Source organism: Antedon mediterranea, chromosome 9, assembly GCF_964355755.1.
Source record: "Antedon mediterranea chromosome 9, ecAntMedi1.1, whole genome shotgun sequence".
NCBI lineage: Eukaryota > Metazoa > Echinodermata > Crinoidea > Comatulida > Antedonidae > Antedon > Antedon mediterranea.
In genome coordinates this window covers 7,179,174-7,205,776 of record NC_092678.1, presented here as the reverse complement: position 1 = coordinate 7,205,776, position 26,603 = coordinate 7,179,174, and the positions used below count along the sequence as shown (strand labels likewise).

At 35.1% G+C, this 26,603-nt stretch overlaps 1 protein-coding gene across 1 annotated transcript; it reads left to right on the top strand.

The window, feature by feature from the left end:
- Positions 1-2,298: 2,298 nt before the first annotated feature.
- On the top strand, positions 2,299-26,603 carry LOC140058124 (alpha-N-acetylneuraminide alpha-2,8-sialyltransferase-like). The gene is made up of 8 exons (XM_072103679.1): positions 2,299-2,343; positions 17,048-17,129; positions 17,895-18,125; positions 18,871-19,006; positions 20,954-21,066; positions 21,360-21,449; positions 25,075-25,316; positions 25,987-26,603. The coding sequence occupies exons 1-8, from the start codon at positions 2,310-2,312 to the stop codon at positions 26,214-26,216; spliced, it is 1,158 nt and encodes a 385-aa protein (XP_071959780.1). The 5' UTR covers positions 2,299-2,309; the 3' UTR covers positions 26,217-26,603.

Below are 26,603 nucleotides of genomic sequence, written 5' to 3'. Positions count from 1 at the left end.
CCGGGGGATAGTTTTCCGGGGGGTAAATGCTCAGCATTTGGTGGGTCGAGAGTCGAGGCTAGGCCATGCCTATAAGTCCCTCTTTGAGTGTAGAAGACATGCTCTGAATTGTTTATTGAGAGATGGATACTTTAATTTTAAAAGTGTGCCTTTGTTTATTTCATATAGTACATTTGGCATGATCTATTATTTTAAAATAATGTTGTTTGCAATAATTTATCAATGCCCAGTGTCAAAAAGAACCTAAAAACAATTCGGATAGTAAGCGGACACAGTGGATAGGTTGTCCACTTATGGTTCAACTGTTACATTAGAGGTTAGATTCGGATTTTTTTAAATGATTGTTTTAATAGAGATATGTTTAGAGTTGGAGAGTGGGTGGTGGTAATTGTAAATGATAAATATATTTTTAATTTACTATTCTATTTCTATGACTTTTAGACGAGTTTAGTATATGGAGATTGGTTATATTAGGGTGGTCTTTTTTAAATTCTCAGGGAATATGTATATTTAATTTTATATATCTGATAACATTCCTGAGAAAAATTTTTTATTTATGGCATCTTAACTTGATATACGGTAAATTTAGGAGGAGAAACTTTATTATATTTTATTATAGATTACTCATTTTGTAGCCGGGTTTAACTTTTAAAATATCAGTCGACTCTCGTAGACCTGGGTGTCATGTCTAAAAACAATGAACGGTAGGACTGTTTCATGTCAAGCGACGGTAACAGGAATTCATATTACACGGCAGCGAGCTCCTAACGCCTTACATCTAAGACGGTGACATAATCGCCTTTGAAAAAAATATTCCTAAGTTTTATTGGTTATCCGCACTTGTCGGATAACCCCTTGGTATTGTGTTGTCTTTTGATGTTGTCTGTATTATATGTATGAAAAGCCATGTGTGCCAAAATGTTTTACAAAGTAGTAAAGTCGAATCTCCGTCTAAAACCTACACTGTCCGGAGGCATAAACACTATGTGGGGAAAAGTTTGTAGTCAGAAGACATGGAACTGCTGTTTGTTTTTATTTATTTTTTATTACGGGATAGACATCATACCATACAAGAATCGGCAGAAAATGTGTACGAGAGTATTGCGTAGAAGATTGCATATCATGTAAAATATATATTTTATATGGTTCTTGTATATAAAAATAATAAACTTTACAATATTTTTAAAATAAATTTTCGAACAATAAAGATTGCATTGAAATTTTCTTTCTTTAGATGAGTGAGTTAAAACGGGACCTGGCAACCCCTGTGATATAAAATTAAACAAATTTGTCTCCAAATATTTTGAGAATTAAAAAAAAAATTGTGAGATTTCCAGATAAGATAACCAATAACGATGCAAAACACACAAAAAAAATATTTGGTGCCCTCTATAGTTGGCCGCTGGTTGAAAAGGGCTTTTTTGCGCCGCGGCTTTAGCCAGCTATATCCCCAGAGGACTACTCATTCAGAAGCTATATCAAGCGGAAGCTAAGTTCTAGAGGCTGACATTTTTGGAATTTTATAAACTAGGACGGGTCATGCTCAAATTACAAACTCCAAAGCACGTCTGGGAGAAGAGTCTATGAAAACATTTGCTGATAAATACAGTATTGTTGAGATGCGTGTAGACGGTAATCTGTAAATATAATTTTTGCTTTAAATTACATTTTTTTTCAGATAAATATTGTTTTGGTTAACATGAATAACTATTATGTGACAATAAAATGACACATTCAAAGTCAAATTTAAAACAAAACAATTTTCAGGGGGAAAATATTATCTTCAAAATTGTTACGTCAACAAGCGAGTTAGGAAAATACGAATAGGACTAGCCTAAAACGCGCACGAATGTGAAAACAACCACAAAATGTGAAAAAATCTTCCACGAATGTAAAATATATTATGATACTGACTTTGAAGTAACGTTCACGACTTGAACTACACGTACATAATAATAGTAGGCCAACAAGTTACTATCCAATCGACCAACAACACATGCATCGTGCACACGCAAGTGTTGAAACAACCCGGCCAATCTAACACCGAAAATACCATGCTTAATTTGTCACAATTTTTCGGGGGTATAGCGCTAAATTTGACTTGAATTTTTGTTTTTAACATTTGTGAGCAGATCCATTTGTGGGTGATGTATTTTGACATTATTTTGGTTATTTTCACAATATTAGATTCAACAGCGCCCTCTTTGAATCAAACATAATGTTCAATGGTTATATTAGGCGAAGTGAAGTGTGATATTCATTCATATTCATTAATAATGTATTGGTTGAGACTGTAATGTTCAAAATATATGGTAATCATTCGGAATAATCTCAATATGAAACGTAAGTAATATTCTTAGCTAACGGAATAATATTAGGCCTCGACATTTCAGTGCCAGCCTTATGTTTAAGGAATGTAGAATTCATTCTTTTTATGAATTGTTAAGAAAATATATGGCCTGATGGGTAAACTAAATGCAAGCGAAAATGTTTTAGTCTCAACGATTATAAGCAACGTCTTAGTTAAGTCGAAGATTATTTTCTGTGCGGCCTGTGCATGCCATAAAAAGGCCCAAAACTGTAAATTAAAAATGGCAAAAAACAAGTTAATGACGCTCAACTAGTTTTCTTCCACTTTAATTAAAAGACACCTCCAATTACCGACCATATTATTTAGTATGAGTAAAGACAAGTATATAATAAATAGTTTTTAATTATGTGACGAAACAGGTAAGTAATCTTCCAATCAAAGATCACTTTACTTAAAGACACCTCCAATTCGCGACCATTATATTGTTTAGTATGAGTAGAGACGAGAATAATAAATAGTTTATCATGTGACAAAAAAAGTAACTGCAGTGGTCCTCTTCCAATTAAAGATCACTTTACTTATAGACACCTCCAATTAGCGACCATTATATTATTTGGTATGAGTAGAGACGAGAATAATAAATAGTTTATCATGTGACAAAAAAAGTAACTGCAGTGGTCCTCTTCCAATTAAAGATCACTTTACTTATAGACACCTCCAATTCGCGACCATTATATTGTTTGGTATGAGTAGAGACGAGAATAATAAATAGTTTATCATGTGACAAAAAAAGTAACTGTAGTGGTCCTCTTCCAATTAAAGATCACTTTACTTATAGACACCTCTAAATAGCGACCATTATATTATTTGGTATGAGTAGAGACGAGAATAATAAATAGTTTATCATGTGACAAAAACAAGTAACTGCAGTGGTCCTCTTCCAATTAAAGATCACTTTACTTAAAGACACCTCCAATTAGCGACCATTATATTATTTAGTATGAGTAGAGACGAGAATAATAAATAGTTTATCATGTGACAAAAAAAGTAACTGCAGTGGTCCTCTTCCAATTAAAGATCACTTTACTTATAGACACCTCTAAATAGCGACCATTATATTATTTGGTATGAGTAGAGACGAGAATAATAAATAGTTTATCATGTGACAAAAACAAGTAACTGCAGTGGTCCTCTTCCAATTAAAGATCACTTTACTTAAAGACACCTCCAATTAGCGACCATTATATTATTTAGTATGAGTAGAGACGAGAATAATAAATAGTTTATCATGTGACAAAAAAAGTAACTGCAGTGGTCCTCTTCCAATTAAAGATCACTTTACTTAAAGACACCTCCAATTAGCGACCATTAAGAAAAGGTCACTGACATTCTAATCACAAAAGCAAGACATTTTGATTTTGAACAAACTCAAAACAAAAAGGACAATCCTGTAAAATTAGTGCTCTCTGGAAAAAATATTATATACCTACATGGTATTCCATGCAGAAAATTGACTTTCTTGTTTTTTTGGGGTTATTTCTTTTGCAGTTCTTATCCTAACAAACTTGCTCATTGTAGCCAACGTAAATGCCTAAACATTTGACAGGATTTTTCGTCCATTTTATATTAAAAGGTGTTGTTTCATTATTTTTACTGGAACCAATCCACATTTCTTTCGTTTCCTTCTTTATTTAATTTCAAAGATTGAAAAGTTTGTACAACCATTGAACGGCTAATTTAACAATGAGGTGTGCTAGTATGCATAGTAACCAACTAAAACACTCTGAATTCCAATTCGTTGCCAATTAGAAATTAGCCTATCCTACATTTTTGTGGTTCCCACTATTAGATATACCCGTTTAGAAATACATTGTCAATTACTGTGGTTGGAACTTTGATAAAGTGTCTCCCTTGACTAAGGGTCTGTTTCTGCTGCATAACGCAATTTAACCGGTTATTTTAAAATAGATTAAAAATAGATAACAATAACAAGACCGCGTTTCTGCTCAATTTGTGCTCCGAAATAACCGGTTAAATCTATGGGTGGTCGTCGAGCAAAACGTCATCATTACCCAAAATGCAATACACTCAGACGGAAGTAGTAAGTTGGCTGTTTGTTTACATCGACGTCAGTACACGGTAGTACACACGTGTGTGATATCGCCATCTTAAACATGTTAACATAATAAAATGTTGTCTCCAGGTCTACAAGTTTTGTTTTTTGTAAAGCCTACTTACCATCGGTAATAAAATTCATTCTCATGGCGCCTTCAATAACATGGGGAGGGTCGTGCAGCGCCCGACCGCCTAGGATAATTTTTATCTAGCCTAATTCCTCAACAAATGCGATATGACACACGGCCCTTCCCACGTGAACGACTGTTGTCTTTCGCGAGCGCGGTCCTACAAAAAACCAAACGGAAACAAAAACGAGACTTAGAATGTTGCAATACCTACCAAACGAGAGTAGATAATTGTTAATTAATTATGAAACCCTAACTTTTATAGCAAAAATCGTCCGAATTTATGTTAAAAACGACGAGTTTAGCCACAAAAACTTAAATCAAACGAGAGTATCCAAGTCATAGAATATCGCACGCACATAGTGCCTTTAATAAAATAATGAGTATTGAACATTATTTCGTATATTTATGTACTAACATAAATAATAACACATTTCCTTCTTCTTCTTCTTCTTCTTCTTCCAATTTAGTGCAAACTTCAGACTTGAAGACTATAGCACTTTTGGTGGGATGTGAAGCGAGTGAGTTAGTTTAATTTGCACAGTGGCTGTGTTTTGTGTTGACTAGTACACAGGGGTGTGATATTTTTTTACGCTCAACGAAACGGTGACTACTTCTTCGCATGCAGCTAAAGTAAAATGAAGTCACGTTAAAGCGTGTCGTCACAGAGTCTCATGCATATGCAAAAGGAATGTTTGTCTCTGCTCTTCTTGCGCGCTCATGATTTTACCAAATAAGCGCGTAGCGGCGCTATACAATCTTTGATTTTACAAAATGTTTTCAGTGATAAATGATGGTGCGATCGGTGGTACGGAAAATAAAATTATTCCGATATTGTTCCTGATAACAAAGAAGCAGATTAAATATAGTTAGTTGTTTATTTGACCAATTTGGCTTAGATGCCTATGCCTAGAAAGATTTTCTATGATACTATCTACTCACTAGCGGCCTAACTAAAATAAAATACAGTATATTTGAGTAGTAGTTTATTAGTACACAACATACTATCAGGCCATCCATATCCTCCTTCATCGTTACCGCGTGGCATCGTGCAGATGTACTAACCCAGCATGCTGGGTTAGTGTAGGTTAGTGACATTAGTGTACATGTACATCCAGTATGCTGGGTTAGTGTACATCTACACGATGCCACTGCTAACTACACTTCCCACTGCTAACTACACTTCCCACCCACCCTAACTAGGTATGCGCACTGCGCTGCCACCTAGGCCTAGCCTATTTCGGATCTCATGTCTTGCAACATCTGAAAATACATAACGTACTACTAATACTGTACATTATTGTTATTATTTTTTATTCGCACTGGAAGTATCTAGGCTGTCCTGTTATGTTAAAATTAAATTATTTATTATCCTTAGCAGTGAAAACCATTATATTTTGTTGTATATGCCGTGATTTTAATTGTTAAAAACATGATCGTTTCGATAAATCTCGCGTCACGCGTGGTGGAAAACACGCTCAGCAAGTTTGCTTCATTAATATGCAAGATACTCTGTGACGACCCACTTTAACGTGACGTCATTTTACTTTAGCTGCATCATGCAAAGAAGTAGTCACCCAACGAAACTGCCAGCTAGCCAGAATACTGTTTTCTGATTGGATGTTGATGTCACGTGAGATGTTCAAATCACTCACGCATGCAGTTCGCCTCAGTAGGTAATTCCTCCTCGCACTCTCCGACCGGTTGCGACTCGCACTGCACTTTAGGCTAGCAATTTACGTGTTGTAGGAATCGTACATTTCAATGGCTCTCATGGCTGAACATCTCACGTGACATCAACATCCAATCAGAAAACAGTATTCTGGCTAGCTGGCAGTTTCGTTGAGCGTAAAAAAATATCGCCACCGGGGTAACCCCCTACTCGTCTCGAAAGATGTACTAGGTTCCATGTGTACACTGGACCTACGGTTTATAGTCCTTATCCGAGAAGACTCGTTCTACCACCAGAACCATGGAGCGAGTGAGCCTCGAACCCTTGCCGATGTTATGGTTACGTAATTACGGTTCCACTGTCTTAACCGCTCGACCACTCACTCACTCTATGCTTAATAAAATCATATTTAATATATTAGCAAAGCCTCTGATTACCTTTGTTTTCGGTCGATGTGATGTTTTTCTAAAAAATTATATTATGTAAAACGATCAAAGTAAGATTGTTCATTGTTCTCCTATTAAAGGCACTAAGGGCGTGCCATAAATACGCTAGTTTGGATTCAGTTTTTGTTGCTAAATTCATCGTTTATAACATAAATTTGGATGATTTTTGCTATAAAATTTGGGTTTTCAGAATTATTTAACCATTATCTATTCTCGTTTGGTAGGTATTTGCAACATTCTGAGTCCCTTTTGTTTCCGTTTAAGTTTTGGTGTTTATAGGACCATATACCCTTCGCGAGCATGTATTAAAGCCCCATTCCCTACGTTTTTTAGATCTAATTTAAGATCACAAACTATATTTAATGTAAAAATAATACCATATGATCCTATTGCGATAACTTTTTTCGTCTTTAAACGGTTAAAAATGTGAAAAATAAGTCGATTCTAATAATTATAGCGGCCCGCTATAAATCCCAAAATGCATTGCGCGCGCATTGATATTTTTGTTTTTCACCTGTAATTCGCCCACTTTTCGATCGATCGTGAGGCCAAAACAAATGGAAGACTCCTAACTTTTCAGCGAAAATACCGGGTTTTCCCCAATTTGTATCAACGGAGTCTGGCAAAAATAGAAAGACAATTAATGCAGCAACTATACAATGTCAGGCTAGGTATATAGGTAGCGTGCGATGTTCGTACGTTACCGATGTTTACCAGCTAGGCCTACAAAACTAAGCCTAGCTAGGCTAGGCCTAAGACCGTCCACGAGAGGTCGATCGCCGCGAGCTACTTAGGTAGTGCATTGTTTCTCACTTTTTATCATAATTTACCATAAAACGTACATTTAAGACAAGGAATGACATGGTTTAATGTTTTTAAAGTGATATATATGTATTATTTTCCAAAAAACGTCCAAAATCGCAGGGAAGGGGTCTTTAACGCCTCAAATTGTTTAGCTTGGGTAGTCCCCGGAACTCCACCCCAAATTCCTTTTTTACTTTCGCAAAAATGCTCTTATTTATTATCTGTGAATCTTTTCTATTGCCTGCCATCCTTCCCCGTACTTTCTCTCCCCCCCCCCCCACAACTGAATAACATATCTTGTGATTTCATTCATCCACATACATGTTCACTTTTTCGTTCGACTGTCAAAACCACGAGGAAAACACACATCGTACGCGACGGTATCTGACCAGGGGCGGACCCAGGGGTGTTGCCCTAGTGGCCCGGGCGCGATTTTTTTTTTCGTACATAAGTTGGGGACCCCTCATGAAACGTCACAAAATAAACATCAGTTACATTTTCTTGTTCCGTGTGCACCCAAGCGTAGGCCTATAGCAACAAGAAGTGATTACACAAGATTAGATTATTTATTTGGAATTACACCTTTAGATCGGTGGCACACTTAGCACAAAGGTGCATCCTTCAAAATATAAAATATAACAATTAACAGAAAAGTTAAAAAAGGCAAAAGCAACTATCAACCCCTATCCTACCCCCCCCCCCCTTCCCCCCACCCCAATTTACATCGATACATACAGTAGATCATTACTTTACACAAATAAATACAAAACAAGATATAGAAAAGTGTATTAAATAAAATCACCTGACTAAACACAGGTTATTACGAAAGACCCACCAACCCCCCTCCTCCCCCCACCTTTTTTTTTCAATTTACTTAGAGTGCGGTACGATTCTAGGCCTAATCTCCGCTGTGGTTGCCGCGTGGGATATCATACAAGAATAGCGGCGTTTTGTGTGGATTGTCGAAATAACAACACCCTTAATTCGTATCCGGATATTCACCCCCTGGACATTTACCCCCCGGAAAACTACCCCGGCCCCCGGACAACCACCACCTGGACAACTACCCCCTTAGGACAACTACCCCTTATTCATACTAATGTTGTTTTGCCACTAAATTAAAATTTCATCGTATACAATATCCATATTATTTTTTTTTTTTGTCTTTTGTGAGATTCACTCACTTTTATTTCATTCTTTACAATTGTTACAGTAATCTATATCAATTTTGTATCAGTAGAAAACTATCTCTGCAGTTTTTTTTTTTTTTCTTATTTTGAGTATTTTATATATAAAAAGTTAAAGCATTTAAAAAATAGACAAAAGTTATATAAAAATATACATCACATAATATAGGTTCACAATTGCCATTAGATCATCACAAAATAAAATATACTGTAACTCATATACCACGTTTAGAGGAATTATAAGTTGTCAATAGATTTCTGATAATATCGAATAATAGTCCGATAGGTACAATGGGTGCATAACGCGTCAGCTACAGACCGTGAAACACATTATTCAATTCAATTGAATTCAAACATTTATACTCTCCCTCCTTTTATAATCAGAGAATAGAAATGCCAGCCTTGTGAACACAACTTCAATATGTGTCTTCAAATTCAAATGGTACACTAAAAATAGACTCCGCTGTCATCACACTAGAACGTACGTTATTATATTTTATGTGATGCAGTTGAGTAAGGGATTAGTTATAGTTTGACAGGGGCGGACCCAGGGGTGTTGCCCTAGTGGCCCGAGCAACACCCTTAATTTCATACTAAATGTTGTTTTGCCACTAAATTAAAATGTCATCGTATACAATATCCATATTATTTATACGTTATAGAACTCCAGTCTGGAAGAGAATATTTGTAAATTAGCAGAACTGTCGTGCCCACAGATGGTTCTCGAATACACAGTAATTTCAGCGTAACAAAACTGGCCATTTCAAATGTACGTACCGCAGGACTATATACATTGTCGTTTACAGAAACGAATAAATAGACACGATGATTTATGTAGTCAACTAAAATTAGCACCCTGGGAATTACTTCCGAAGGAGAAACTTATCACAAAATCAAGTTTTTGATTTTGACTCATTTAAAGAAACCCAATTTGTGTTTTGTATGTAACATTAGGGTTGAGGGATGGGAAAGCGGATAGGTACAAAGAGGAACAATTTTTAAATATTATTATTCTTTATCCACTCAGTAACGAAATATTTTTTTCATGTTTTATAGGCCTATAAATAATATACCTCTAAATACAGTAAAACATTTGCGATTTAATACTTTTTTTATTTTATTTATTTATTTATTTCTTTTAAATATTAATTGTACCCTAATTTTCCCCGTGTATGGCAAGAGATTCCTAATTATATTAGAGAACATTCTTTATTTAGTTTAGTTAACACTGTCACTGTCATAATCGATTGAAATATTAAAGTACCATGTCACGATACACAACTACGACGTTTATATTTGGTAATCATTAATTAATACAAACGTTGAGAAAGAACTGTCAGTATAAAGTTTATTTGTATATAATAATGTGTTTATATATCTAACAGTAGAGCCTATCCACAATCTCGCAAGTTTATTCTCAAAGGGCCCATATATTTACCTACCGTATGTGTTAAACCAAGGGCTCATAAATTTACCTACAGTACTTGTGTTAAACCAAACTCTGGCAGACTGAGAGATTGGGATGTTCCATTCATCGCAAATCAATAGATTTGTATATCGTATATTAAATCTATCAAAATAGTATTTTTTAAAGAAAATCGGCCGGTCTTCAACATTATGATGGTGTACTCTAGCTGTTGAACCGGTTTTCAGCCATTAAAAACAATTATCGTAGGAGGAGATAGGAAAATGCGAAGCCTCCTCGCATTTTTGTGGCGGGTATTTTTCAAGACGGACATCCATTAGACAGTGTATACCACGATCGGAAAACACCCCTATTTGGGGCAAATCGTTGAACCTAAATTCGTTTTAATCGTCAATAACTAATTATCTAACTTAATTTAATTAGTAAACAGGGTTACATCAGGTGGTTAAAATCAGTACCGAAAGTACGAACCAACTTTATATACCATCGAGTACAAATTCGAAAAGTAAAGGCTGGTTTCCTGTCGACGTAAGAAGTCGAATTTTCCAACGATTCTTGCGTTTCATACGTTTCTTACGTCTCTTACGAAAGTTGAGAAAAAAATGACGTCGTTGACGTTAGTGAATATCGTGTCGGCCCGCAAAGAAACATCTGTAGTTATGCTGCTGAGTCCCAAAAGTTGAAATTTTGGCTGTGAAACAAACGTCGTATGCTTAAGTTGAAATTTTTTTCTTACGTCGGTCAGATTTATGACGTATTTGAAACAACATCTGTGATTGGTGTTTCTTTTTTTAGAGCGGGTTTTATCCTTTTTCGCGCTAAATGTTGTTATTGTACCTGTAGCTACTCAGGTCAGTGCAGCACACCAACATATAATTTCCAGTAGATAGGCTAGGCCCTAGTATTAGTAATAATACTTAATTAATACTGTACTAATAATATGAATTGATTTGACCAAAATCTAATCAAACTAGCCTAGGCTAAGTAGGCCTATGTACTAGTGTATGAATACAAATATGAATTAATTATCCTGGCCCTCTAGGCCGCCTATAGCCTTAAATAGTTTTCAACATTAAAAAAAACATCATTTTGGGATTCCTATTATTATTAGACCTACACATGGAACTACTATATTATAGTTCCATGCTAGGCCCTAGGCCATGGCCTATGGGCCCAGGCATATCTAAACGAGCATGAGATAGTACTACCGCAGTAAGATACCCATTATTTACAGGCCTATAATAAGAATAAATTTAACAAAACAATATAAATTATACAAAATCAAACAAACAGTTTTTTTTAAAGTTACGTAATAATATTATATTGCTTATAAAGGGGCTTTCTATATCTTATCTTGTTGCAAATGTTAATTTTTCGTGACAGAAGAATGTCGGTTTCTTTGAAATGCTGATTGTTTATTGCACGTCCATAAATAAGAGTATTATATTTTGATATGAGTTGTAAACTCCCTGATTAGAACATTATTAGGCCTATATTGAAACTACTGTGCATTTGTAAAGTATGTTGGCCTACAACATCGTAAAGTAGTAAATACATACAAATGTTAATATTATCCGGCTTTATTTCACTATAAGGTCATACTTATTACGTCATAACTCTTGTCGCTCATTGGTTGCTTGTTACGATTGCGCTTACGTCTCTTGCGAAAGTTGACTTCAAGTCAACTTTCGTAAGAGACGTAAGAAACGTGACGCAAGGGCGTTCATTCAAGCGTAAGATAAAAAATCCCGGTTTCCTGTAAAATCGGAAGAAAACGTCGTAACGCAACAATTGTTGGGTCATCGGTTTCCTGTAAAATCGTTTGTCGTTACCATTTTTCTTACGTTGCGTCGATTTTATAAATTTTCTATCGTAATCGGTTTCCTGTAAAATCCGCATTTCTTACGACAAATCGACGTAGTCGCAACAAAAGTGATGTTCTTACGTCGACAGGAAACCAGCCTTAAGGCGCGATTTACCGAATTTTGCCCTTACGTAAATTTATATATAGATGCACATCAGACACCAATAGGCCAACTATACCGCGCAGATAGATACGTTTCTGATTGGCTAGTTGCTTGTTGTGCTCCTGATGATTGAGAGGTACGAAACGAGGCCAACACAAACTGTGTTCTAGACTTACTCCAAGTCTGTATAATTGTCTTTTTTATGTCATTCCACACGTCGTCGTTTTGATTTTTGTCTGAAAGTATCCAAACTCAAGTAATACACGTATGAAACGCCATATGTGCAAAAATATTTATATTTTTACTAATATTAAGACAAAACTCCGTCTAAAACTGTGTTCGGGAAAAACCCGTCATATGGATCGTTGATTTGTTCATAATTATTGCGTTTTTTCAGGCCAAATCATAATTTTGCGTATAGTTTTGTTTTCCGAATGTTCGTAGTAACAGAGAATTATAGCGGTACACTTACAGAGTTGTAGGGCATTTTATCATTGTTGATGTTAGCTTAATTGTTAAAATTGCTAAAAGAAGTAACGCTGGCGGCAACGAATTTAACGACTTTCACAACCAAAATATTTCTTTGTAACAAAATTTGTTTTTAAATGGAACGCTACAAAAATAATCCTCCTCTTTATCAGTGCAAGAATATACCTAATAACCAGACAAGAACGTATCTTTGTTACGTTTTACTATCAATCCATTTCCATATCACGCACTACATTCTTATAGTAGGCCTACAATAGTATAATAATAACATTTTGATTGAATAGTGAGGGATTAGTTACAGTGTTGACCTTAAATAAACCATTGGTAATTTACTGAAAATCCAAAATGAACTTGTTGTTAGTCGCGTATGTTTTATTACCGGCGGAATAATATAGGCAGGGAGTTGTAGGGCATTTTATCATTGTTGATGTTAGCTTAATTGTTAAAATTGCTAAAAGAAGTAACGCTGGCGACAACGAATTTAACGACTTTCACAACCAAAATATTTCTTTGTAACAAAATTTGTTTTTAAATGGAACGCTACAAAAATAATCCTCCTCTTTATCAGTGCAAGAGTAATAACAACTCCCTGATATAGGCTACAATCCTCTGTTTGCTAGCGCACTATAGAGTGAGTGACATTTCCGGCGAACTATAGGTGCAATTTATCATGAATTTTACGTGCGAGAATACCATTTGCGGCCATCTAGGGGTGTCATTTAATAATTTGCTTACTCAAATTCTCAGTGTCTACATCCCTGTAGTCTTTGGGCAACCCTCTTTAAATAGTCCTGCGACCGCCCCTGCTAACCCGGGGTCACAACTGTTGCAGCTAACATTCACTTTTTAATTACCTGTAAAAACAATATACCATTCATCCTAACACTTCTGTTACTCTGAAATCTACCCACATTTATATACCACATCCTTAGTTAAAAGAAAGTACGTGTGCTGTGACTATAATTTATTACTTTAAATTTACTTTTAATTTCCAACCAGAATTATACTGTATATCTTTCTACCAACTGAATGACGTTACCTCTATTAGTGTTAAATAAGAGATGTTTGTACCTGTTGATATTATACATCAACCAAGCTCGTTCTCGCCACTAAACTATCCATTGATAGAACTATTCACCAAACGACGACAAAAATAAAAATAAAACACGCTTTTATAAAAAAAAGATGGCAAAACACATTGATTCATGTGGTCATACATTTCGAAACTAGTAGTCGCCAAAAGTATCATTGGTATAAATAACTAGATTTAAAAACAAAATGAGATCGATATGTAGCTTTGAATAAAGCAATTGTTGGGGAATATTTAATTTCAGTTGCTAGGTTATTCCATGTTTTAGCGCCTGTAACCCTGACGACGAGTTCATCTTACTGATGGTATAGTAGGGTATCACTATATACATAACATAGTGCTATTTTGTGTCATGTACAGTACACAGCCTATATTTTTTATAGGAAATATCACTTACATTTTTGTATAACATATTCTACATGGCCATGGTCTTTGCACCTCTTGATATACTCACAGAGTTGTGTGCCAGGAATATACCATTACCATGCCGGTATGGTTTTCTGTGAGAACGGGTCGTCTTGGCATCGTGCCGGCACCATGCCGGCATCGACATGACCTGCTTTAGACCTAGTAATATTCTGGCGCTAGTTCCGTTTCGCACCTGTCATTTATTTCGACTCAAAATGTGTTAAAAAACTTTATCGTGAGTACCACACCTTAGAATTAGGCCTCAAAAATAGTTTTACGAAGGAGATCACACAAAAAGTAAAAAATAAATGCTTTAAATTGATGAATTTACAGACGTGTTTCTCGCACATCGGTTCATCAATTTCGCATACGCCATGTTCAATGTTGTTGTTTCTATGGAGCGCCAAAGGAGCAATCATAATAGAGGGCTAAAAACTCAATATAATGCGTATATTTAATGCATTTATTGGTGAAAATTACGTTCAATTTTAATATACTGTATTTTGTCAATGTCAATGCAACAAAACCCTAGGCCTAAATCAGCATCACTACCTAGCCTAGGCCTAAGACTAAGAGGAATATTATTTAGATCATTGAGGTATAAAAACTACAGTACATGTAATATGATGATGAATTTGTCGATTTTCATTCTTAAAAGTTAACGAAAACTGCGAAAACCATGTACAGTATCAACAGTAACATTTTTTTTTGCATTGACATTGACAAAATATATTAAAATTGAACGTAATTTTCACCAATAAATGCATTAAATATACGCATTATATTGAGTTTTTAGCCCTCTATTATGATTGCTCTTTTGGCGCTCCATAAAAACTACAACATTGAACATGGCGTATGGAACCGATGTGCGAGAAACACGTCTGTAAATTCATCAATTTAAAGCATTTATTTTTTACTTTTTGTGTGATCTCCTTCGTAAAAGTATTTTTTAGGCCTAATTCTAAGGTGTGGTACTCACGATAAAGTTTCTTAACACATTTTGAGTCGAAATAAATGACAGGTGCGAAACGGAACTAGCGCCAATATTCTAGGGATATTCCCCGCAATGCCAGACGGGCATTCTGTGAGAACGTATCGCCGTTATATTCCGGGGTTCCCCGTTGAGGTTTTGACACCTTGCGCAGTCAAGTGTATCACTTTGGCGCCTATTCAATTCAATTAACAATAATAATGTCGAACTGGAGGGATAATGAGATAAGAGAGCTGCTTAAAATAAGGGGACAAGAAGAAATTTGTAGCATAATCTATATAGGCCGCTTTAGGCTAGGCCATTAGCTCTTTGTTTGTTGGTGCCTGACCTTTCGTCGCCTTGATTGTAGGCCTACAGCCTTCTAAGGTGTTTTACAGATTGCCGATGACGGCAAATTAATTGCTTTACCTGTATAATATATGCACAATATACTGTACATAGCATGTATTGCATAAATATGCTATAAAGGAAGATAATAATCTGTAACTTAACATTCGCCGCCATATCATCGCTAGACAAAAATAATAACAATAAAGGACGCCCTCAATAATTATTTTGTCAGAGACTTTTTATTGGCCGAATATGCCCGACTCCTTTCTCACAGAAAGCCGGTATATACCGGTTATATTTCCGGCACGATAGTCCGATGAGAATGGGTATATGCCGGTAACGATACCGGCACGACGCCAGCACTGTACCGGTATATTGCAGGCACATCTGTGAGAAAGGGGCTCTAGATATTTATATGTTCCACACTCAGTTATCGACTGGTCTCCTAATTTCCGTAATTTGTGTTTATCTATTTTCTTACCTACAACAGTAGGCCTACATTTGATTTAATTGGTTTAAAATGTATTTTCCAATCAATGCAACATTGTTCTATTAGCTAATAGCACAATATCACCTGCTCACAAAAGAACTACTTGCCATATTATATTATGTACTCCTATATAATTTGATATGAACATTGTATTTTAATTAACTCATAATGTATACGTCTCTTCTGAAAACTCTGATTTTTATCAAGGTGAAGGACGATATCCAATAGGGAATCAGTATAACATAAATATTTGTGGATCCTTTTGTCGATATAAAAAAATAGTGTTAATAAAAACGAAGTTAAACTCATAGCGTTAACGACTCCGTTTGAGGAAACAGATATTGATAAATCCTACAATAGGACATTTGAGGAATATAGGCTAGATATTATTATGGATGCCATTACATAGGATCTTGTTTAGAAACTGCTTAGTACTAGTGACTTATGACTCGCAAAGGCTACATAGTATAATAAAGACAGTAAGAAAGCTGAAACTAATACAGAAGAAACAAATGACACACCAGCAAGCTACGTACACAATTGTTGTAAAATATTTTATAATATTCAATAATATTTTTTAAAACGTTTTAATAGTATTAAATATCTTGAGCCAGTGCTTTTTATATATTTTGGTGTACTTGTAGTCAGTCGTACTTTTTTAAAATGTTACCTTACAACGCTCAGTTAAACTGAATGTAAACTGGCGTTTTATGTACATTCTTGTATATGTTTTAACGTTAAAAAATGATTTGATATAAAAACTAGCAGTAGGCCCTAGCTATATGTGACTTTGTTCACTTCCTGTAATTTAATTGAATGGTTGCGGATCACATGGCGTGCAATAGTATTATTAGTAATAATAATAATAGTAATAATATACTATTTAACGATCATGTAATAATAGTTACTTTTTTAATTTTCTTGTTTACGAAAAAAAAAATCTTCTCACGTACGAAAAAAAAAAAACGAACGGAAGCAGCGACGCACACGACGCGATCTTCCCATCCCACATTCTCTCTCTCTCTCTCTCTCTCTCTCTCTCTCTCTCTCCCCTCGCCTCGTTGATTGTAACTGTCGCTATAACGAATCGCCAGTCTGACGTATCTAGATGACTACATGAAATTGAATGTCTTAAAATGCTTCGCCTTAATTTTGAAAAAAAAAACATATCCTTATAAATTTTGCATTATTAGGAAAAACTATAAAAACTATGATGTCAGTTCAGTTACTTTGGCTCACACTTGGACTGTCTTGGACGCTTACAGCATATCTATGGTAAGAACAGTTTTCTTTTTGAAATAAATATATTGGTGACCAGATAATGAATTTACAATATCGGGTTCGTTCATCGCTTCTCTGAAAAATCTAGTCCTAAACACAATCATCGTTAAATGACGGGCCTTCTCACCAATTTTTTTATCAGTTTTATTTATTTAGTATTATTTTATTTGATGTCTTTAGCCAAGAATTACCAATAGTAAATTAATCGGTGTCCTATAGGAAAGGTGGTATCCTCCATACATAATAGGGGCTATTTTGTGAAGCAGTTCACCGGGGTAACTCCCTACTCTTCTCGAATGATGAACTAGGTTCTAACGGGTTGTATAGTCCTTATCCTGTCCACCACCAGAACTAGAAGCGAGTCGGCCTCGAACCCATGCCGATATTGTTGGAACGGCGCCCCTGCCTTAACCACTCGCAGTGGAAATGAAACCCTTCCTGTTTTTCTTCCTCTTTTTTTTTTTTTTTTTTTATATAAACGGGTCTTTACCCGTAGTACAGTGTTTGTTATTAATTTTTAAGTTTTTTATTTTTACGTAAAGTTGTAAAAATACACCATTTTGTTGTTTTATTAAAGTTTGACAAACAAAAATAATTATTTAGTTTTTTTTTAAATAATTCGGACAGAGGAGGCCAAAACACGACATGCGTTTGTTTCGGGACGGTGATGTAGTCGAACGGCATCGTCTCGTCTGGCGACGTTAAACGCCCTGACAGCAACAGGTCCACAATATTGATTTTTACTATTCATTTCCATAGGTTGAACAATAAAAATGTGAAAGATATGCAGCAAGGGTTTTATTCTCCTTTACCCAGTAAGAAACCCAGTAAGAAACCAGACAACGACCAGATAACGGTTCAAAAGGATACATTTAAGTCGGGATTTAAGTATCTCGCAAATATGTCAACCAACACTGAAAGTACACTCGACATTTCAACCATACTCTTGGCACCGTGGAAGAAAAACATGTCGAATTTAAAAGAACTAAGGTAACAAAAGTAGTTAATCCATGAGTTGTAGTTTCCATCCAAATACTATTTTGGATGTTAAGTAGTTAAAGCTCAGGTACAGGCATGAATTTTAAATATAATATCTGGTTAATTGTACACAAATTAAATATTTGTAATAGAAATCAAGACGAAAAAACATGAATTTCCCTTAAAATGGTCAAATACATAAATTGGCAAACTTCTGCTATAAAAACCCTTTTTCAGTAGTTAGGTACTTTAACCTAGTGTAATTACATTTCTGGAATTCCCTAGAAGGTGAAAAAAGATGGTGGATAGAATAATTTTTAAATTTTTAAAAATACTAGAAACGTAAAATTCAAGTTATATTACCTATATTTAGTCATCTCATAACATTTTTTACCACACTGTTTATTTTTCATAGTAAAATGCCTCTCTATTTTACAACATCTGTGTACAAAAGAATAGAGATTTTGTGTATCTCTCCACTGATAAGAAAGTGCTTATTTTCAACAAGCTTGTGTACGACAAATAAAATCCCTAAAATTATGAAACATAGGGGAAACTATAGATCGATATTTATTGGAATGTATGATCAATAGAAATGTTTTGTCTGCACCCGGCCTTTAAGGGTAAGAATGTTAGGCCTATTGTAAGAAACAAGGCGAGACATGTGAAACACGTGTAATGATGTATTACGCAATGTCTTGTACGTACTTACAGGAATACAAATAGGCCTATGCTTATTATTTTTCTTTTTTTTTAGATCCAACATAAAGAAAAGCGTACATACTGATCTCATTCTAACTCAAAAGAACGTCAACATTTCTCAACCAGTGACATTCTTGGGATCAGGGAGAACCATGAATATAACTGAGGAGTTTTACAGATTGCTACCAAAGGTATTGTCTTAAACTTTGAGGGTTCTAAACAAACAAAATCTGCGTAAAATTTTATCTAAAACAGTTATGGGCTTAAGGAACTAAACCGAAATCGCTGATGGTTTAAAGAAGAGTAAATGCGCAAGCTAGTGCAACTGCTAGAATTGAATCAGGGCCTTCATATCTTTAGTCTGACGCTCTCCGGACTGAGCTAAAGTTGAAAATTTGTTAACGAACTGCAGTTACAGATCCACGAGAATTAAAATTAAATTCCAGTCATACGCCTAAGGGAATTGGCACTTGGAAAAAGAGAATGAAATGTTCCATTCATAACCGTCAAGCACTATAACGCAAAAAACGTTTTTTTTAAAGTAAAATAGTATAGAAATATTTACTGGGCTGAAATACTATATCCTCCGACTTTGTCTGAGGATATAGTATGTCTACGGATCACCTTGGAATATATGTATTGTGCTCCGATGAAAGCCCAGTATTTGTTTTATATTATAATAGGTCAGCAAGGCCAGAGCGAACACATAACATTGACTTGGGCGTAGGAATGACACAGTTTCGCGGCGAGGAAGCAAACAAAAGAAGCCTGAATTTGATATTTCTTTTCTTTCTGATACAATAAATATTCCCAAAGCATACTTTATTTTTGTATATATATTTAACTTGCTAAATCCTCTTAGATGCTCCATTACAAGTTAACCATCATATGCTAGGCTAGGGCTAATTATAACAACCACAGACGGTTTGTACCACATTCGAGCAATTCGTTGTAATCGTCAATATGTAATTATCTAAGCTAAGGCTCATAAGTTAAGTTAATTAGTATACTGGTTTTCATTAGGTGTTAAAATTCAGTACCGAAGGTATGTACCAACTGTCTATATCATTGGGGGGGGGGGGGGTAGGATAGGGGTTGATAGTTGCTTTTGCCTTTTTTTTTACTTTTCTGTTAATTGTTATATTTTATATTGTGAAGGATGCACCTTTGTGCTAAGTGTGCCACCGATCTAAAGGTGTAATTCCAAATAAATAAATAAAATAAAATAGTTACGCGCGATTTACCGAAATTCTGTCTTACGTAACTTTAAGTTCTTTCTACACTATCAAACTAGTCTGACAAAATAAAGTATGATGTGCTCAAATATTCTAGTGGTATGACATCATTGAGTCCATATATGGGCACATTACACTTTTTTGTCACATAAAGTTTGATAGTGTAAAGAGCTTTATAAAACACACTGTGTGACGTTAAAGCTTGGTTCCTAGGACACAACACAATGACGTAGACACAACGCAAGCGAGTTGACCTATGACAATCTACAGTGATTGGTAAAATCCCTAAAGCTTGGTTCCCACTAGAACGTAACGCAAGGACGTAAACGCAACGCAAACGTTTTAACCAATGACAAGCGAAGTTATAGACAGTTAGCAATCACAAGCGAATAAGCCATCGCTTGTGATTGGTCAATTTAAGCCTGTTTTCCTGTCGACGTTATTCGACGCTATCGGCGATTTTCTACGTAAACATTAACATTTGAACGATTTACAGGAAAAGGTACTTTTTTAACTAACGACGACGATACAAAATGGTAAGCCTTACCAAAGTTACTATAAAATGATGTTCCGGAAAGTAAGTGCGGGAATATTAGGTAGGTCAAAGTCTTCAGCCTAGTCCAAAATGCTATTTGGACTAGGATAGGCCTACTGAAAACGAAGAACCATCAGTATAGAGATATTAGTATGCCTAGGCCCACGTGTCCTACACTGTGAGCCTACTGCTAGAGGCAGGGGAGTCCTCTATTCATTTTTGCGCGTTACGACGACGTCGAGAAAGAACGTTGCGTTACGTCCTTGTGTTGCGTCGCTAGTGGGAACCACGCTTTACGTTGCGTTACGTCGTTGTGTTGCGTCTCTAGCGAGAATCACGAATAATTCAGTACAATGCGTCTTTTTCAGGACTCTCCAGAACACAAAGGGCCATATAAAAGATGTTCCATTGTGGGTAATGGAGGGATATTAAATGGAAGTAAATGCGGCAAAGAAATTGATAAAGCTGACTTCGTTATAAGGTGAGTTACATCATTCAAGATAGTACAGTATGTACGCGTCAGAAGACTTTGATAACAACTACAGACTAAAGCTCTGGTTACACTATCAAACTTTATGTGAAATAAATGTGATGAGTCCATATAGACACGATGACGTCATATTACTATCATATTCAGGCACATCACATTTTTTTGTCAACAACTAGTTTGATTGTGTAGACAGCGCTTAAATGTTGTTTTTTCATCAAGCTTTGAAACTGCCTTACATTTAGCGCTTTTGAATGTAAATGACTTACAACTTTATTTTTCTTCAGATGTAACGCTCCACCGCTAAATGGATTTACAAAAGACGCGGGTTCTAAAACTAATTTAACCACAGTCAATCCTTCACTTATTAGGTTGAGGTGAGTAGGCATATTTTAAATAGTTCATATTAAAAAAAACATCTAAATATTAATATTATTATTAATATTATTAATAATAATTATTAGTTCACGTTTTAGTAGTAGTTTTAGTATTATTACGTAATTTATCGATTATTTTATTTATCTCATTGTTAAGCCCGGCGGACACTTTAGCTATTAGCTGGGTCAACTGACACGAATAATGAACACTCACTAAAACATTTACCACAAACTGTGATCGCGTTCTATCGGACGCATACTAAATACACGCTATCAGTAGTGCTTTCAAACAATCTGATTGGATAGTTACTTACTACACTATACGGAGCGCGCTGACTTATACAAAATGCGCAGTTGAATTTTGTAGTGAGCTGAAAATGACATAATTTTTCCAAATGTGGCATCTTTTTACCGTAAGCATCCAAAAGTGTGGTCAAACACTGATTTTAATATACAATAACAAAGCATCTTCTTAATAATTGTTATCTAGCATCTTTTTTTGCAAAATAAATAGCATCTTTTTTTAAATTTTATGATCGACTTTTTTTGCGCTTGTTGAGTTTATGAGTAGGAAATGTTGGTATATTGGTTTATTTGGTATAATATAGCGCCACCAACCGATCTTTTTTTGGATTTTGGATTTTCGCGCCGCTGCTCTAGCCAGCTGTCCCATGAGGACATATTCATTAATAAGCTGTTTCATAGCGGTAGCTTTAGTATCTAAGGCCGACAGTTTTGCGAATTTGGAAACTCGACTATAATTTATAGGTTTCAGCTGCTGGACCCAAAAAACGTCTGGGAACAGAGAGTCTATAAGGGCTCACGGTTAAACGATTTTGGATTCTTGCCCTTTGATTGGTTGACTCGAATCAACTGATTGTGAAAGAATGTTCACGTGTACCACACACGTTGTCTTTAGAGAGTATTCAGTTGCATGCATACAACGGTTCAGGTTGAGGTCACACACAAACAGGCTACAGCACATTAAAGTTCAAAATTGACCATTTTTAAATGCCATTTTTGAATTAGTAGATTAAAATTTGTTGGCAAATAATACATTGTTGGAAAGGTACACATGCCTTCTTTCAGATGCTGTGTATACAATTAACTAGTGAAAAAATGGGCATGTGATTCATAATAAAGAACTATCTCAGGGCCGTAGCCAGGATCTGTCAAGGGGGGTTCGGACACTAAGTATTTGGGTCACTGTCCCTAATTGTTAAAACGACCTTCACAACCAAAATATTTCTTTGTAATAAAATTTATTTTAAATGGAACGCTACAAAAGTAATCCTCTGCTTTATCAGAGCATGCATACCTAATAACCAGACAAGAACGTATCTTTATTACATTTTACTATCAATCTATTTTCATGTCACGCAATCCATTTTCCAACAATATAGTAGTATAATAATAACATTTTGATTGAATAGTGAGGGATTAGTTACAGTTTGACTTTGAATAAACCATTGGTAATTTACTGAAAATCCAAAATGAACTTGTGTTATAATACAAACAACAGTATTCAATCAAAGAAACGCTCTACTACACATGAGAAATAGATGTCGAGCAATAAACTTCTGACGACGACTAAAACAACGACAATCAGCTAAAATGTTAGTGATTTTATTTCATCTCTGGCTTGTTACATTTTTCATGACACATTACCGGACTTCCCCCTCCTCTCGCAATGAACGACAGTACAGATCTTCCCTATCTAGGCTCGTGTATGTAGCATACTACGTTATTCACAAATTACTCACGCATAGCAGTGTTACTAGAGCCATCACAGATTACCTCTAATGGATCAATCATTCACACATGAATTCAAAAATTCATCGACAAACGAAATATAGCCTATATTCATTCCTTTTAAATATTAGGCATATTGCCAAGGCTAATAATCGATTTGTCCATAATTATTGCGTTTTGCCGGGGGTTTTCCATAATCTAAGGCCAATTTTTAGGCCAAATCATAATTGTGCGTATAGTGTTGTATTTCCGATGCGTGTAGTACCCTATTTATCTTCATTTCCGTACGTTCGTAAATAGGCCGAATTTCCAAAATTTGAACCGTGTTATACCGGTAACAGAGCAAAGTTTGCTTCTTTCTGCAAATGTCCTATCATTATTTTCTTTGTTTTATTTGGAGTGTGGTTTAAAACAACACTTTTGTAAAGTTTATAGTGGATAAATAAAAATGAATTTTTGGAAAATGTGGTTTTAACATCTGACTTTATTTAGCATTTTTAAATGAATTAAAATTCCAAATTATACAATTTAACCTTTTGCTCAATATATTTATAGCAACAGCTTCATATTTTTTGTACAACTTTTTAAAATTATTAATTGATAATTAATTTACATTAATTGAGTATAGTTATTAGAATGTATTACCGTACCAAAAGTACCTTAATCGGAGACTTCCCCGTGACGTTCGCATTGAACGAAAAAATGTTACATTCTGGGACCAAAAATTCGTATTATTTTTCAGGTGAAAATCGGCAACCAATTCATTTGTTTAACAATAAGGTATGAGTTATTCACGAACGAGTTTACGAATTTTTCAATTTACAAACAACCTTTTGTATTGTGGGGCACTTATTTGGAGGATTTTCAGAGATGAGGGTGTGGTGAGGTATTGGGGATGTCGGGGATGGGGGTTCGCAGTCGGTTAAGAGGGGGGGGGGGGGGTCGCTGTAAAGCGGGGTTCGCCCGAACCATAAAAACCCCCCTGGCTACGGGCCTGTATCTGTGAAGTAAATGCATCTTTGCGATTAAAGGACATCTTTTTAATAATTAATCATACGGTAATCAAAAGAACAATGATTAATTTTAAAATGTCGAGCGTCGTTTTTTGTAAGAAATATTTCTTGTTAAACATCACCTGCTTGTCGGAAATCAGATACAATATCTTCCTCTCCTCCAAATGATAGACTATTGAAATTATAATCATGGTAATAACGCATTAGACGAGGAATCGTCTTGTAATTATATTTGAATTGTATGACATTCAATGAAGAATACGAAATGTAAATTTAGCAATCCCTCAAACGTAATATAACACCTATGCTGTATCTTACCTCATAGTCTGAGACAATAGGACGCTATAAAGCCTGTTTTCCTGTCGACGTTAGTCGACGCTATCGTTACCAATAATGGGGAATCTTCTACGTAAACATTGAAATGTTAACGATTTACAGGAAAAGGTACTCGCTATCGTTATCATTTCAACTTGATCGTTTTCAAACGATCGTCGTTGAACTGTTAACGATCAACGACAATAGGAAAACAGGCTTTTACTAACAATTGTTTTTAAATTACTAAATTGCTTTACGTCAAATGGATTTAAAGGTCAACAAATAATGAACACATTTTACATTTATAGAATTTGTTAATGGATGCATCTTCGGTTTTATTTGTGTAAAGCTCTGTCTACAGTCAAACTTTTGATAAACAAAATGTTATGCGCCCAAATACGGTAGTGATATGACGTCATCGTGTCCATATATGGGCATATCACATATTTTGTTAATAAATGTTGACAGAGCTATTATTAGGCCCCTCCGTCTAGTTGGTAGATCTACTATTCTCACTTTGTTAAGTTATAAATCTGTCTTTCTAGATTTGGAAGTGCACGTAAGCGTATAGATAGAAAGAAATTCACACAAAAAATGGATGAATACAGAAACTATATTTGGTTTCCAACTTTCACGAGTAGCTATACGATGAGCCTTAGAGTAAACTCGTTACTCAATAAGCGTTTGGAAAAAGTAAAATTTGTACATGGAGATCCAAAGCATTTTACGGAGTCACAAGATTTTTGGGTGAACAGCGGCGTAACAGTATTAAACAGAATATCATCAGGTTAGTAAACATTTTCTACTGTTCCTGTCTTGTGATGCAGGACTGAAATATCATAACATAATCTATACAAATATATATCAACTTTATATCAACATTTGATTTCGCCATGCAAACCTTCAAACAATACAATATTTTCCTAATCGAGCCGATTCGCGGGCACCCAGTATATAGTAATTTGCTTTAATCACAAACTTGAATTTAGCATAGAAATATTTCTAGAACAATTTTGGACATGATTTTTATTTTTTATTTATTTACATATACAGGCTAAAATAAACATAGGCCTATTACAAAACGAAAAAAACGAAAAAAAATATATATAAATTACAAAACGACAGTCAAGGACTGAAATGAATTGCATTAGGCCTACAAATATATAAAAATTAGTTAAAATTGCTATAAAAATAGAAAAATCCTGATGATGTCATATCACCACTATATTTAACCATATCACTAGCATATTTTGGCCCTTCGAACTTTTTTCTTTCAAACTAGTTTTAGGCCTACCGTTTAGACAGAGCTTTAGGCAGATAAATTACCGGTTTGTAATTATAACCAATCAACGTAAAAATACAAACAGATATGTTGTATAAAAAAACGATATAAAATCGTAAAATCGTAAAAAGTTAAAAAGAAAAAAAATGTAAAGTTAAACATGTTTATCTTTTAGGCTTTTACATTACCACAACGGCGCTGTTATTTTGTGACGAGGTTCATCTGTACGGATTTTGGCCGTTCTCAACTGACATATACAACCGTTCGACATCCTATCATTACTTCGAACAAAGAAATCTAACCAGATTGTTTCATGCTTTTAATCAGGAGTTCAATGAACTCGCCAGATTACACAGTGAGGGTATTTTACAACTTCACGTAGATGACTGCTATAAACATCCATAGTGGTTTATGTGGTTAAATAATATTTTAATTAGTTATCCGCATTGAGCGGATAACTCCTTGTAACTGTCCTGTTTCATCATCTTTTTTTTTTTTTTTGGTTATCCGCAACTTAGTTATTTACCCCTCGGATGTTATGACGTCATCGTATGGCCACACGAATGTAAAATATAGGATTTTTGTATCTTTCATCATAGCTCATCACATTAAATAGAGCGCATCTCGCTTATACGTATTCCATTTCCTCAGATATTTCAAAAATGTCTAGGTCAATCAACTATATTTCGCATGAGGTAAAATATTAAATTTTTATGACGTCATCATGTATAAAAATGAAAATAACGTGGGTCACTTATTTTCATCTTTACAGTAAATTTCAATCTGTTTAGC